General features: G+C 24.8%; 1 protein-coding gene across 1 annotated transcript; it reads left to right on the top strand.

The window, feature by feature from the left end:
- The first annotated feature begins 4,569 nt into the window (after positions 1–4,569).
- On the top strand, positions 4,570–8,869 carry Inx7 (innexin 7). The gene is made up of 7 exons (XM_089169766.1): positions 4,570–5,072; positions 5,497–5,587; positions 5,671–5,743; positions 5,951–6,128; positions 6,532–6,869; positions 6,960–7,150; positions 7,220–8,869. The coding sequence occupies exons 1-7, from the start codon at positions 4,982–4,984 to the stop codon at positions 7,473–7,475; spliced, it is 1,218 nt and encodes a 405-aa protein (XP_089025892.1). The 5' UTR covers positions 4,570–4,981; the 3' UTR covers positions 7,476–8,869.
- Positions 8,870–17,112: the final 8,243 nt, after the last annotated feature.

The following is a 17,112-nucleotide window of genomic DNA, read 5'->3' as shown; positions in this document are numbered from 1 at the left end:
ATATTATAATTAATAAAATATATTAATAGAAGAAGAAGTTTATTTTCAGGTATACCCCTTTAGGGTGTTTACCCCGAAGGCTCCCCCTACATATAAAATATATATATATATATTTTATATATAAACAATCATAACCATCACAAAAATATTTGTCGTCTAATAACTTTTACACTAATTTGAAATTAATTGGACATTTTAACATTAAGTATAATTTGGAAAAAGAAAATTACATAGAAATTTGAAATACAAACGAAGATCATTTTATATTCGATTGATTTTTAATGTTCATTTAAATAAATCAAAGAAAAAAGAAATTAAAGGAATATACTTAACAATTTAGTATTATTATTAAAATCATCTGACATATCGTGTATGTTAGTTTGATCTATTAAACATGCTTATTAGAAGTTAGATCTATATCTGTTAGTTTCTTACGATGAATGTTAAAAAATATTCTACATACTTATAATCGAGAAATCGGATCGAGGTCGTAGTATGATTAGGTAAAAGATTAACCGTATAATGAACGGTATCGTATAACAAATCTACGAAACAACAACACTAATAATGTTATCTTTATTTTTCTCACTTCATGCAATGTTTCTACATATACATATATATGTATATATATATATACATATACATGTACATATATATACATATACATATACATGTACATATATTTACTTGTGACTAACTTGGAATGTTAAATAGTATATAAAGTATCTGATGATCTCAAAAAGTTAATTACATTCTAATCACGATTTAGGTAGTAGACAGCAGGGTCGAGGTTGTCTTGACAGTATTTCAAAAGAGGAAGAAACTTCTTTATTAAAATGTCTCTATTTCTATTCTTTTCAAAATTACCATGTGTATTAAAAAAAAAAAAAATAAACCTGAGCTACCGGTATATACACAAATTTTTTTACAGATATATCTTGTTCTATAGAAAAATATCTTAGATAATATGAACACCTTAGAACGATATAATATATATATAACGAATATATATATATATATAACTGTAAACTGTATAGACTGTAAAATTTGATATATAAATACATATACATGTTAAAATATATTTTATACCTATATATGTATATTTTATTTTTATTATATAATTTATTTATTTATTATATTATATAATAAATATAATAATGTGTTATATATAATAAAAATATATATATATATATCTATTATATTATATAATATAATATAATAACTTCTTTTTTTATTTTGTTTGACATAAATCTCTGTTTTTACTCGTCAAACAAGAAACTAATTAGAAAGAAGGTTTTATTTTTATTTTTTATTATTTAAAATAACATTTGCAAAGATTTATCTTTTTACTGACAAATGAGCTTTGCTCAAACCATGTTATACGATTGTATTTATGTATGCAAGTAAATAACCAAGTAAGTAAGTAAGTAAGTAAATACGAGATAATATGTGGTAGATGAGAATTGATAAAAAAATATATATATAAAAAGATTAAATAGAAATAGAAAGATGAGATTGTAAAAGCAAAGGTACAAGTTGGTACCCACTTTAGTTGGTATCCAAGTATCGAAGATGACAACGACAACTACGAAGACAACTACTACAAAGCTTGGTGTACACGTAAGGGAACGAAGAAGGGAAAGGACTGGGTCTTCTTCTTTGGAATACTCGTTCGTTCGTTCGTTCGTTCGTTGGTTCGTTCGTTGGTTCGTTCTGTTAGCTTGAGTTGGCCTGGTACGAGGGCAACGGCCGGTCAAAGTCCCTCCACCTTCGTAGTTGCACGCGTTTCATGGCCTTCTTCTTCTTCTTCTTCGTTTCTATGGTTCTTCTTTACTTTACAGGACTAACAACCCAACCAACAACGTTTCTTCTCTCTTATTCGCCATTCTACCCAAATACAATTCTCATAATCTAATCCCTACATGTATATATATATATATATATATATGTATATTTGCGTTAATATATTGGGTTTTATTATTAATTAATATTTGGTTAATATGAATCAAAAGTTTTTATACGGTTTTTTAAATTTAATATTTCCCAAAACTAAATTTTACAGTAAAAATAAAAATAATTCATTATGCAATTTCAAAGTACAGTTTCAACAGAGGTTTTTTTTATTTAATATCCCCAAAACTAAATTTTACAGTAAAAATAAAAATAATTCATTATGCAATTTCAAAGTACAGTTTCAACAGAGGTTTTTTTACTTAATATCCCCAAAACTAAATTTTACAGTAAAAATAAAAATAAATCATTATGCAATTTCAAAGTACAGTTTCAACAGAGGTTTTTTTATTTAATATTCCCAAAACTACATTTTACAGTAAAAGAAAAAATAACTCATTATGCAATTTCAAAGTAAAATTTCAACACAATAAACTCACGAATATCTGGTTCATTTCTAATAATTTTAATATGATAATGAAACTAATCTTTTAATTCATTTATCATAATAATTTTCATTTAGTACATTGTCATAATTAAGAACACATTTAATTATCAATTCAACCCTATTTTCCTAAAATGTTATACGATGAAAAGATAATTTTTTTATTGCATTTAGATTAGATAAGTTTGATTTAAAATTAAATCATATGAGATTTATCAAGAGTTATAGGGAGGTTCTTTTTTTATTCTAATATATATATTCATATTTTATATACAATATTTGTATTAGGATTGAATTAATGTACGTGCTAGTTGACACGTAATAAAAACTCATGTTCAATTCTGGGGAATTATTATTATAGGTAAACCAGAATCGTGATGACAAACACTTTGGTATTTTATCGATGTTACCGATATTTCGAAATAATTTCAATTTTTTTTCCTTATTTTTTTTTTTACCAATTTTTACCAATTATCGAGGACAATCTTTGAAAGACGTTACAATAAAGAGGAAACGTTGATACACAATTCTTATCTTTATTTGTTTTCCGGCTTGAAACTTACCGGGCATCATTAAATCATAAAAATACAAAAATATAATTACTTTTAACATTAAACTTTCGTAAGAGTAAACGTCTGAAACATTAAAAAGTTCTCGAAATTGTTTCGTGTTTTATTTTCAAATAAATTGTTATCCAATTTCTGTAATTTTTATTAACTAAACTTTTGCAATTTTGACATTTATTCGTAAATGAAATTTCTAGGAATATTTCGTGTGTTGATGTTTGAAAGGAAATTTATTTTGTTTTCTTGTTAACTGAATCATATTCGAGTCTTATTGACGACACCATAGAAAAACATTATACGTTAAATCTAGTCGTAGTATAAATTACAAATGTTTTGTAATCTTTACCACAAATTTAATTAACATTTATAACAATTAACACATTGAATTATTCAATACAGAAATCTATTCATTTTCTAAGCAACGATTGATAGAAATTTTAAAGAACAACAACGTTGTGATAGATTATAGTTAAGAAATAAAAAAATGTAGAAATCAGTGCAGAAAACAAAGAAAAAGAAAAACAAATCTACGATAAGAAATCTCAGTCGAGATATTAAGAACAAAACAAAAAAAAATTAAATTACAATCGGAATATTTTTCCCATGTTCATTGATGACGAATTGATAAAATGAATGGAAAGATTAGATTTTCCAATAAAAGAAAATTAATAATTCTTGAAAGGATGTAAAAAAGAACAAATAAAAATTAAATATTACATTTTGTTAAATTAATAAAGTATTTGCAAAAAAAAAAAATAAATAATAATTATTCGTAACATTTTATGATTAACTTGGTTATATGCATACACACACACACATACACACTTATAATCGTAATATTTTACTTTTATATAAATATATTTATATTTTACTTAATTATAATTTATTAATTAAATTAATCTAAATTATATTTGTAATATATTTATAATAATACATATTTTTATTTATTATTATATATTATTTTATATATTATTATATGTTATTTGTAAATATATTTTTATAATAATAATAAATTATAATTAAATATAATATAAATTTATAAATTATAAATATTATATTTATAAATATATTTATAAATTAATACAAATTATATTTATAATATATTTATAATAATACAAATTTTTATTTATTATTATATATTATTTTAAATACATTTTTATAATAATAATTATTATTATTTATTATTATATATTATTTTAAATATATTTTTATAATAATAAATTATATTTATAATATATTTATTTTAAATATATTTATAATAATAAAAATTATAATTTACATTCTAATACACGTTGAGAACCTTAACAATAAAAACTTGATTAAAAAAAAGATTCTATGAAAATGTAGTTATAGTAAACCATTGTGATTAAAAGTACTTCACCTCTTTCTTTTTCTTTCTATTCTACATTTTTTTATATTCTATATATATATATATTTATAACACAAAGTAAATTTTATCTTCCTTATCTTTATTCACTTACACATGATCAAACATAATACAGTTACCAACCCACCACCTCACATTAATCATACAAGATAGCTATATTTTTTGACTTACATTATATTAGACATTTGAGAAGATTGCTGCGCAATCGTGTTTGCTGATAACGTAAGTTCATGAGAGATTGAATGTTAGTAAGAATCAAGAACAACGTTTAATAATACCTTCTTAACTCACTATTGATATAATTCTATGATATAGAAACAGTCTTGTTTCTTCTGGTGACACGTTTAGTAAATGATAATCATATTCTCCGTTACATGATCTTATTATGTGTATTATTAAATATATTTATACTAACTAAGAAATTAAATAAGAAGCTAAAGCTTAAGAAGAATAAGAAGAAGAAGAAGAAGAAGAAGAAGTGGTTGTAAAAAGAGAAGAAGATACTTGAGAAAAAGAAAGATAGGGGATAAAGAAATGCAAGATTGCTGAATAACCATATTAACTAGAAGTAAAGACAGGAGACAACAACATCATCGTAATATTTGAAAACTATATTTTATTGCAAACGGAACAATGGCGACTACATTTTTAACAACGTTTGCTGCATTGAAAGATCACGTTAAAATTAAAGTATCCCAGGATGCGGCATCCATTGATAATATTGGTAAATTTGTGTTTTATTTTTTCAAATATTAGTGTGTCAGTTGATAAATTTGAAGTGTAATACATAGTTCACGAGGTCAACGTTATGTGATATATAACATTATAATCAGACATGTGTTTTTATTTTTCTTTCATCACGAAAATTCAATTACATTCATTTATTTATTTATTTATTTATTATATATATATATATATATATATAATTACTTTATTATAATTATATTATTATAATATTAATATTAAATTATAATATATATTAATATCTTAATAATATAATTATATATTAATTAATATTATTAATTAATAATAAATAAATAAATAAATATATATATATATATATATATATATATATATATATATATTATTTATGTATATAAATTATATTATAATAAAAAAAAATAAATCATATTAATTTTTTATTTCAGTTTTCAGATTACATTACAGAGTTACATTTCTGGCTTTACTTCTTAGCAGTCTTTTGGTATCTGCCAGACAATACGTGGGTGAACACATAAGGTATAATTATTGAAATAAAATTAGAATAATCATTAATATAAATTGATGAATTTATTATTAAATTATGATTTGTATGAATACAGGTGTATAACAGATACTGCGGTAAATTTGAAAGTAATAGAAACTTATTGCTTCTTTACGTCTACTTTCACTGTGGTGAGTCTCATGATAATGTTTGTATTTAATGTAAGTTATGCAAGGAATGGGTAAAGATGGGTGGAGTGTGAGGAGGGGGAGGGGAAGAGGACTATCCCTTTCATAACCGTGTGAAAACGAGAGTCCCTGTAATTTGTTATAAGATCTCAATTATGTAAATTATGTACGCGTGTTTCTTATCGATCTGATAAAAAATTGAATTTACAGTCAAAACACATGAACGCATCGCACGTTAACGACGGAGAAATACCACATCCTGGTGTTGGTCCTGTTAGTAAAAATGACGAGATTGTTCATCATGCTTATTATCAATGGGTACCATTCGTTTTATTTTTTCAAGCACTTTTATTCTATATGCCACATTATTTGTGGCGTAGAGCTGAAGGTATGATATATAGATAATTATATTTTATTGTAATACGTGTTAGATGATTATCTTTGTAAAGATATTTTTGTAAAGATTGAAATAGTTTTAAAAATAATTTTTTTTTAAATTATTATATTGAATCTAACTATCGAAATAGAACCCAAAATATATTATTAATATATGCAATATATTATAATATAATTAATGATATTAGTTGTAATATTAATTACAATATAATATAACATAATATTATAATATTATTATATAATTATATATATATATATATATATATATATATATATATATGTAATAATATAATATTTATTATTTTTAATATTTTAATATTTATTTTAATATAATATTATAATATCAATTATAATATAATTAATATATATATATATATTAATTATTTTAATTTCAGGTGGTCGTCTTAAAGCTTTGGTCTCAGGTTTGCACGTAGCTTGTATGAGTTTGAATGAAAGTAATATGAAAGTTAATGATAATTATGTGATCCCATCGAAAGATGATGTCGATAAAAAACTTCAACAAATTCGAACTTCATTCATTGAACGAATTTACGTCAATCGAACTTGGTCATATTATTTAAGTGCTTGTGAGATATTAAATTTTGCTAATGTCGTAATGCAAATTTATTTGACCGATTGGTTCCTAGGAGGAGCATTTTTGGGTCTTGGTAAAACAGCTGCTGACACCAGTTATGGTGGAAAAATGGAACCACTTGATGTTGTTTTTCCTAAGGTATGAATCATATTATGTACTTTCATTATCTTCTTTTTTTTTTTGTTCAATAAGATACTTTCATTTTTATATATTTTCACTGATTAACAGGTAACGAAGTGTACATTCCACAAATATGGTCCCACAGGTACGATACAAACTCATGATGCATTGTGTGTTATGGCATTGAATATCATTAACGAAAAGATTTATACGTTTTTATGGTATTGGTTCATCATTCTATCATTTTGTACATTACTCGGACTTATCTGGAGATTGATAACTATGATACTGCATTCTAGGTTAGTATAATTATTTAATTTTGACAAAATAATTATTCATTTAAATTATTGTGTTTTGTTTTTCTACAGAAGCGAGGGTTTTAACAAATTACTTTTTTCCATGGCTTGTCCTGGCAAATACAATCCATGGAACGTTGTTAGAGTTACTCGAGAGTATCATTTTGGTGATTGGCTATTTTTGTATTACATAGCAAAAAATTTAGACAATTACGTGTTCAAAAATCTTTTGGAAAGATTAGCACAAGATCTCGATAATATTAATCAAGGACAATATTTTAAGACTACTTATTTAGATGGAGAAGAATTTCCTTTGGAAGAAAAATGAAAGATAATTTATCAATTGAACCAAACCTAATTAAAATAACGTTACAGATAGATAAATCGTATTATCGTTTTAAAGAAATATGTTCCAATAAGATAAGACTGTCATATTTACATATTCCTACAAGGACGTATTTATCTAAAATATTGGTAACAAAATATCGTAAATTTGTTTCGTTTATCATTTTCCAAAAAAAAAAAAAATATTGCAAATATGTGCTTGTATTTTGTGAAGACAAGAAAAAAAAAAATTAGAAACGTGAATTAGTAGACGTGCGTGTTACGATGAAATGTGTTCATTTATCGTCAGTTCTGAAAGTGGTGCTCTTAACACAATGGTTGCCCTTTGTTGAGAAAAGGGGTTGACGCTGCGAAAAAAATGGAACTTAAGAATGCGAATCGAATGGGAAGAAAAGAAGAAAAAAAAAAGGGTTCGAACCCTTTTTCTAACAGTCCAGTCATTCACGATCCTTGCGAGTGTTCTCCCTCACTTCTTTCGGTTCTCGAAATGAGCCCCTTTTTTTTCTATTTATCACCTCCATTGTCAAAAACTTCCAACGAAAAAAAAATCGGTCCACCGATACAGAACCATTCGACTATTATTTTTCTTTTTTTTTTATACATTTCATCTTCTTTTATTACAGATTCATAAAAAGAAAAAAAGAAGAGGAGGGTGGATGCTTCTTCGATGATTAGAAAAATTGTCCTTGGAAACGAGAACTTTCTAATCTAAATTCTCATATCGTTGAAAATGAAATCCTTCTTCTTTTTTTTTTTTTATTTTTTTTTTTTTACACGCACTTAGGAAGAATTCATTTAAACCGAGGGTTGAGTACATTAAATGAGTTTATTTTTGTTACATACGCTTGGTGACTCGCGATCATGATCTCTTCCATATTACAACCTTAAGCTCCATTCATACGGTCTTTTATTTTACAGTTTTCCATTGTCTTTTAAACAGTATTTTTTCTCATATTTTTTCACATAGTATTTTTTATTTTTATAATTCTGCAATTAATTACGTTCCCTATTTGATACTTTTCCTTTTTTTTTTTGAAGGTGTATTAATTTACAAAAAAAAAATACTTATTACGTTGTTTATAATAAAATAAAAATTCATATTCCATATATATATATACATATATTAGGGTTAATCTAAAAAGTTCGTGGTTTTATTGTGTTGTTTCAAGTAGTACAATATTTTGAAATCAATAAAAATACTTTATATGCAAATAAAGTATTAATTAAAAACACACGAACATATAATTCACCCTAATACATATATATGTATATGTGTACATAATCTCATCACTCATAAAAAAAAATATGTGTTAAAATGTATGAACAAAAATAAAAAGAACTTATCTACCATTTGTAAGTAAAACTCGTAACACGTAATTTGTGGTTTTGTTTTGTTTTTTTTTTCTTTTTCTTCTATTTTTTTATTTTTTTATTTTTATTATTCTCCTTACTCTCTCATGCGTTCGCTCGAACGTGTTTGGATTAAAATGTTTTATCGCGTGACAGTGACAAGAAGATAAAAGAGTAAATAGTTATTTGCGTGTCGATGCTCTTCACCAAGTTGGACATTTTTTCTTTTTTTTCTTGAACGTGAGTTTAAAACTCGAAACAACATTTACAATACAGGAGCGTAGTTGTATGCATGGCAGGTAAATATATACTTGGGTTGACTTCTTAAACGAACTCTTGTAACATAGTTTAAGATCGTTAAATCGTTATATCGTTAAGATCGTTTATAAACGTCGTTACATACTGACCTATTAATTCAAAAAAATAATCTTTCATTTTCATTTTCTTTTTATTTTTCAAATGGATCACATGTGTGTCTTTATGTAATCGTTAACAAATCAACACTTAAATCGTTAATTAATAATTAAAAAAAGAATACAAAATTATTAATAAATAACATGTGTCTTTATGTAATGTATTAACGAATCAAAATTTAAATCGTAAATTAATAATAAATACAAAAAAAACAAAATAATTAGAAACAAATTTGATTGAAGATTCAATTTAATTTGATTCAAAAACGATGCACAAATGTTTTAATAAATAACATGTGATTTTATGTAATGTATTAGGTCTACCAGAAAAATTCTGTCCGTTCAATTAAACATTAATTCAATTTTTCGTCACTAGGGGGTAAGATCCCATTTCTTAAAATGGAATATACAAATTGCCACCATGTTGGCAAGAGTTCAAAAGTAATTAAATTAATTAATAATTTAATTAATAAAAAGAAAATTAAAAAATGTGTAGTTTGATTGAAGATTCAATTAAATTTGATTCAAGAACGATGCACAAATGTTTTAATAAATAACGTGTGACTTTATGCAATGTATTAACGAATCAATACTTAAATTAATAATAAAAAAAAATGAATTAATAAAAAAAAATACAAAATAATTAATAAATAACATGTGTCTTTATGTAATGTATTAACGAATCAAAACTTAAATCGTGAATTAATAATAAAAAGAAAATTTCCAAAAATATAATTAGAACAAATTTGATTTCAGATTCAATTGGGTTTTATTTAAGAACGATGCACACACACACACAAATGTTTTAATAAATATAATATATATATAACATGAATGCAGTTTTAATATAGTAAAATTATTCTCCAAAGATTCTTTCAAGAAAGAACGAATTGAACGAATTCATTTTCCATGAGTCATGGGAGTTGAGATATAAGTAAGGGTCTCAGTAATGCTTTTATAATTTTATCTAATATTTTATATATATAGAAATTTTTCCATTTATTAAACGTCATTAGTAACGGAGTAAATAGGGAGGATAATATTCGATTGATCGACAGAACGAATAAAATGGTATAATAAATCAACCGGCAAATCGGCTACGATTAATTATCCATGATAACTAACGAAGTATCCTTGGTGAGAATAAGAACAGTTAATTAAAATAATGATTTATCGAGAGAACAAATTAGAATTGTTAGATGGGGAATAACAATTGGAACAAAAATTATCTCATATGAATATATTTTTTTCAATTTATTATATATTAAAATTTATTTTAAGTTGAGTTAGAATTTATGTGTTGTATATTTGTCCAAATTTATTATAGAATATTTATTTATTTATTATAGAATATTATCTGTAGAATATTACTTAAAGTTTATAATATAAAAGTTTACTTGTGTGTGTGGGTGTTTAGTTGCATTAAAATATATATATATATATATAGTAATAGCTTAAAACTCAATACTTTTAGTATAATAAGTATACTCTATATAAGTATATATTATATACTATAATATATATATATATATATATATATATATATAATACAATAATAATATATAATATAACCTATATAATATATAATATATACTATATAAGAGTATATATTATAGTTAATATATTATATTATACTATGTAATATATTAAAGTTCACTTTTAGTTGCATTATAAAATATTTTAATATACTATAATATATATAATATATAATATATACTATATAAATATATATTATAGTCAATATATTATATTATACTGTATAATATATTAAAGTTCACTTTTAGTTACATTATAATATATATATAGTAATAGTTAAAAACTCTATACTTTTAGTATACTAAGTATACTTATAATATATTATTTATTATAGTATATTAATATAGTATAGAGTATATTATAGTATATTATTAATAATTAAAGTAGTAAACTTAAAAATAAAATTCAATTAGTAACTTAAAGAATAAACTATATTATTTGTAATATATTACAAATATTCTATCTACATATATATATGTAGAATATTTGTAAAAGTTTATTATATATTTAAAGTTCACTTTGTGAGTTGCGTTATATATAATATAAAACAAAGTAAATATATAATAGTATATAAGAATATACGCGTAGACGAGAGAGTATATGTAACTGTAACTCAAAGTCCCTTGACTCTCTACACAGTTGGGTCTCACGAGTTCAGGTATTATTCATACGAAAGGCTCGCGTGGGCCGTATCTCGGTGGTCCCTCGAACAAAGACCGGCTTTAGTCATAGTCTGTGGAAGTTGGGACTACTATCTCTCGTAGAGAGGATGCTAGAAAGAATAAGTCTCCAAACTCAGCTGGATATATTTTCGTTTCAGTTAGTTTTTCCTCCCTCCTACAGAATTACCACCATCACAACATCCCTTTGTTGAGGGTTTAACATTGTTCTCTCATTTCTGACCAAAGTATTTGTTCCAAAAATTCTTTTATTTCTTTTCCTCCTTTTTCTCCTCTCAGGTAGAAAATGCATTTTCCAATTCGTAATTCTATTGGAGGATGATGTAATAATATACGTAAATGTTATCACTTGAATAAAAAAGAAATAAACAATTGTACAAAATAAATAATAATAAAATATATGGAAAATGTAGGTGTTTGATAGAAAAAAACAAAAAAAAAAATGAAAAATAAATAAATAAAAGTAAAGATAAGTCGACGAACTTTCAAAATTATTATTCTCGATTTGTTCGAATGTTCGTGTAAGGCGCCATTTCTGAGCAATCCTTCTGTCTTTGATCGGGAGTCTCTCCTTTCTTTCTTTGTTCCACTCCAGCTTCCTTTGTGATTCCAACAGCTCGTATATGCACTCACTATGCATACTAATGTTAAGTTTCATTCGTATCGGCAGCGGCCTACTCGAAAGAACAGGAACTTCTCGTTTGAATTTTTTTAAAGGAATTCTTCTCTTTTATTTTTTTTTTTTTTTTTTTTTTTGATATCATTAAATGAATGATATTATTAACGATGAATTATTTATCATATAATGTTTGTGAAAATAATCATTTGTTATTTGGTAAAATATCAAAGGTGTATTACCCGGTATTTCTTCTACTCGTTTACGATGAACTTTCTGTTAAAGTTCGTGAGAAGACTTGAAGAATTGGAAATATTATCTGAACGAGACATCGGTTCTCCTTCGAATACCAAAAAAAAAAAACAGATATTTTACCTTTCAGTTTTCTTCGAGATAAAAAAAAGAAGGTGTAGATAAAAAAATGATTCGTTAGTTTGAATTTGAAAATAATTTATATATATATATACCTATAAATTTATTGTATTTCTTTTTGAGTATATATTTTGTGTCGCATATTTTTAACAAAAAAAGAAAAAATGTTTCTTTTCTCTTCCCATAGTCCAGAGTCCGTTCAAGAAGTTTGTTGGGCCCGTGCTACTCTTGTGGTAGAACGTAAAAAACCGGTTTGAAAATTTATCTCCGAAACTATACTTATATATACGTTCTCTTTCTCTTTCTCTTTCTTTCTTTCTCTCTGGCGAGAGATTCCATTCGTTCAAAAGAGAAACGAGTTAGAGCAGTGGCCAGTTTTAAGGGGTGGGTGGTTTTGTCTAAACGAAATTCAATTTTTTTTTTTTTGTAAATTTTCTATTGAAATTATTACGATTTGTATGTTAAGATTTTTTTAATAGTTTATGTATATATCAACGTCAGATTATCCAAAGATTCTTTTACCAATGATATTATGAGTATACTGACAACACAACCGGATTACGAGTTATGTCTCGTAAAGTTTACTATTGCGACCGGTTATTATTTCACGTCGTAAGTAGGACGGCAGATGTACTCTGCTCTTCTATGAATGCATCTCCGTTAAACGTTGATAATACGACTGGAAAAGTTCGTCTCATTATATTTGTCGTTATCAATTTTTTATCACAAACAATGTAGAATTTTTCAATTCGTAAACGATTATGCATATCTCGTAATATGAAAAGTGTTACTTTAACGTAACCATTTTTATCTTTATTTAATATTATTATATTTATTTATAAATAATTACATATATATATATATATTTATACATTAGGTGGACTGAAAAGTAATGTCACTTTTTAACTTCAAAATTCAAACAAATCAATTTTTCAAACAAGTTTTTATTATTAATCAATAATTAAATTAATTAATCACGTTATCAAGAACCTTTTTTTATCTGGTATGCAAATTTTTATTATCGTAATGATAAAAATCATCAATCAATTTTTTCATTTAAAAAATATTAAAAATAATTTGACATGCGTAGTAACGGCCATTACTTTTCGCGCGCGGTCCCCCTAATGATAATAAATTATATATAAATATATTTATATAATAAAATATAATATTTTATTTAATTTATATATAAAATTTATATTAATATATAATTATATATATATATATATATTTATATAATATTATTATTTATTGTTTAATAAAAAAACAATCTTCTTCAGTTACTTTAATTATTACTTTACTAAATAATTTTTTTATTTGTTTTTAAAATAATGAGATTATGAATTATCATTGATAGAAAATATTTTCGATTATTTTCAAGGCAAGGATTTGAATAAGGTACAGGAGGAGGTCTAACAGAGAAGAACCCATCCACAGACTCGACATACATTCGTCACAATTGACACGATTGACCCGCAGTGGTTCTCAACTTGTCCAGTCCAACATACAACCGGTTTGACCAGGTCTAACAAGTACATTCCAAAGATCAGTGCACACGCGTATTACTCTTAGAATAACGCTATGAAATTTAACGCGTGATCATAATTTATAATAAATATATAATAACAGCTTGTATCTAATGGTAAGTGATTTTTTATTTTTATTATTTTTTTTTTTTTTTAGAAATAACTTTCTATTTCGTTTAATACTATCACTCGTATAAATGGTATTTCTTGATTATATAGATATAAAGGAAACAACAAATGATTATTTAATGTCATTATTACACATACATACATACACATACATATTACTATAATCATTTTCTCAGTAATTTTTAAATATACCGTGTGGATAATAAATAAGAGAAAAATTGTTAACGAGGACGAATGTGTAAGGATGACTTTCACATTAAAAATCAATCAACGTTTTCGAGGATTCTAGTTAAATCACTACCAACGTTCAAACTATTTACACATTCATAAGTTCCGAGAATAATGATAGTTAAGAATTATTCATGCCACTTGTTTTAGTATCACTTATATACATATATATATTTTTTTTTCTAACGGTGTAGGTAAATTGTTAAAATTAACACTTCGAGGTAGGTGATAAAATGATCGATGTCTTTTGACTAGATTTGAAAATAAGCTTATCTGAATAGAAATCTAGTATCTATTGATATATTTTATAATACAATTGTATGAAATTAGATGTTTTGATAGTCAAAGAGGAAAGAGCAATTTTTTCGGTAGAACCGGTACGTCACAACCGGTTCATTGTCGTTGACCATAAGCGGGTTCTAATTAAGATAATTGTGTCTAAGGACGTAGAATATACAATCACGCGAACGAATGAGTTAGTGTGTATGAACATGCGACAGTGAACAGTTTTCACAGTGGGGGAACGTAGGACGCGTCGTAGATGATGTGTTTCGTTCATCGACTTTTTTTTATATCGTTCATCTCACCATCGGTATGATTATAAATAGATTTTGTTGATAGAAAATTCACATAAAGTTTTGATATCATCAAATAACAGATATTTTTACTTACTCATATAAATCTATGATCGATTAATATTGGTGTTTATCGTTAATGGGGAATTAAGTAGCATCTCGTTTCAAAATCATTTTGATAAAGATGATAATTATAAATATAGGAATTTTTTCAAATTAATTAATGTACTTTAATATCAATTATTTTCTAATAAAATAATCATTTTCTATATAGGAATAATTCTTAATTGAATTTTATAGTTTTGTGTTACATCTTATAATTAAACTTGATCTAAGTGAGTGTATGTATGGGTGGACGGTATAAGATGACAATTCCGTTATCTTATAAAATAATAAGGTTAAAGAAAGTTCGATTATAATCTGTCATAAAATATAATGCAAACTGTTTGATAAGATATATATATATATTTTTTTTAAATTTAATATAAAATATTTTCTATCATAAAAAAATATTTTTTTCCGAATTATTATCGATGTTGAATATTTATTTTAGGTATCAACGTTTACTAATATTTAAACTCAAACAAATCGTTCTCGAGAAAGTTTAAACGAGTCTCAACGTTTCTTACCATATTTGAAATTGTCCTTGCTAAGAAGAAAAAAAAAAAGAGAAGAAAAAGAGGAAGACGGATATCATCGTAACTGTCAAGATATTATAGTAGACAGTCGAGGAAAAGCATCATGGACTGGCTATGTAGTATCGCGTTGCTCTGTCGAAGCAGAAGTTACAACTGTTGGTTGCATCATGTTGCACATCTGGTCCGTGAACCGCTTCTGGTACGGTGAAGAGGACGCAGGAACATTAACATATGCAGCGACGTAGGTAGTCAGGAACTCGCCTTGAGTTTTCAAAGAAACATTTACAATTTCATCATACATATATATATATATATATAAAATAACATAAATATTAATTATTGTATTTTATTTTAATTAATTTTTATATATTTATTAATATTTATATAATAATATTATAATAGTAATATTATTTAATTTTAATTTAATTATTTTATATTAGTATTATATATATATATATATATATATATATATATATATATAATATTAATATTTAATTTTATTTAAATTTAATATTTAATTTTAATTTAATTATTTTCTAATAATATTTATTATAAAATTATTATATAATATATATTATTATATTATATAAATTATTATACTATTAGTATTAATACAACATATAATTTTTCCTATTTCACACTATAAACTTAGAATATTACACTCTCAATCTCATTTTGATTTCATACTCTACAAAAACACAAATGTATTTTATGAATGATTATTTTAACAGAGAATAACGAAGACACAACCATATAAAAAAGTAATAATAATATAAACAATAGGTGTGACGTATCGTATACATATTTAACACACTTTAACACATATATACAAAAAGAAAAAAAAAACTTAACGTCGCGTAACGGAAGCAGGATGCGGGCTAATGGAATTGATTTTTTTTTGTTCACTATGATTTCACATTATATCTCGAATGCATTTACATTCATGACTCAAAGTTTTAAAGATGAATAGGACATTTGAAAATTTTGCGATGACTTAAAGCTCGTAATCTGTGGAATAATCTGAAGAATGTAAAGTAATCAAGATTTTTCTACAAGTGTAATGGATGTTAGTCATAGTCATTTCGCTGTACCCACGATTATCTGGTATTCTAGTACCTTATATGGTATGTTCAAATAAAAAAAAAAAGTAATGTAAAAAGAGACTTATAACTGCAGTAGAAAGTAAAACTACAGTGAGACTACTTTACGGTGTTCGTCGACGGTATCTGACCATGCATTTCAAGGAGACCAAAGATAAATAAAAAAGAAACCGACAGAAAGAGAGATAAAGAAAAAAGGGACGGAATTTTTGTAGTTTCTCGAAAGAAACTTTCCAAAAAAAAAAATATTTTTTCTTTCAAGAAAAGGGCCTTCGAATAAGATTTCAACAAATAGCAGGTCACTAAAAGGAAGAATTAGGATTACAATTCTATCTTTTTTCAAATAAAAGACATTAATCAAATCTAAGGATGAAAGGAATTTTCTTTTCAGAAAAATAAAATACTTTAGTGTTATTCGTTCAATTTTTTATACAATGATAGATCTCATGGATTTTCT

The sequence above is a fragment of the Polistes dominula genome, unplaced genomic scaffold, assembly GCF_049000335.1.
Source record: "Polistes dominula isolate Pdom_NZ unplaced genomic scaffold, Pdom_raw_medaka contig_49, whole genome shotgun sequence".
NCBI lineage: Eukaryota > Metazoa > Arthropoda > Insecta > Hymenoptera > Vespidae > Polistes > Polistes dominula.
This window is presented reverse-complemented; position numbering and strand designations above follow the sequence as displayed.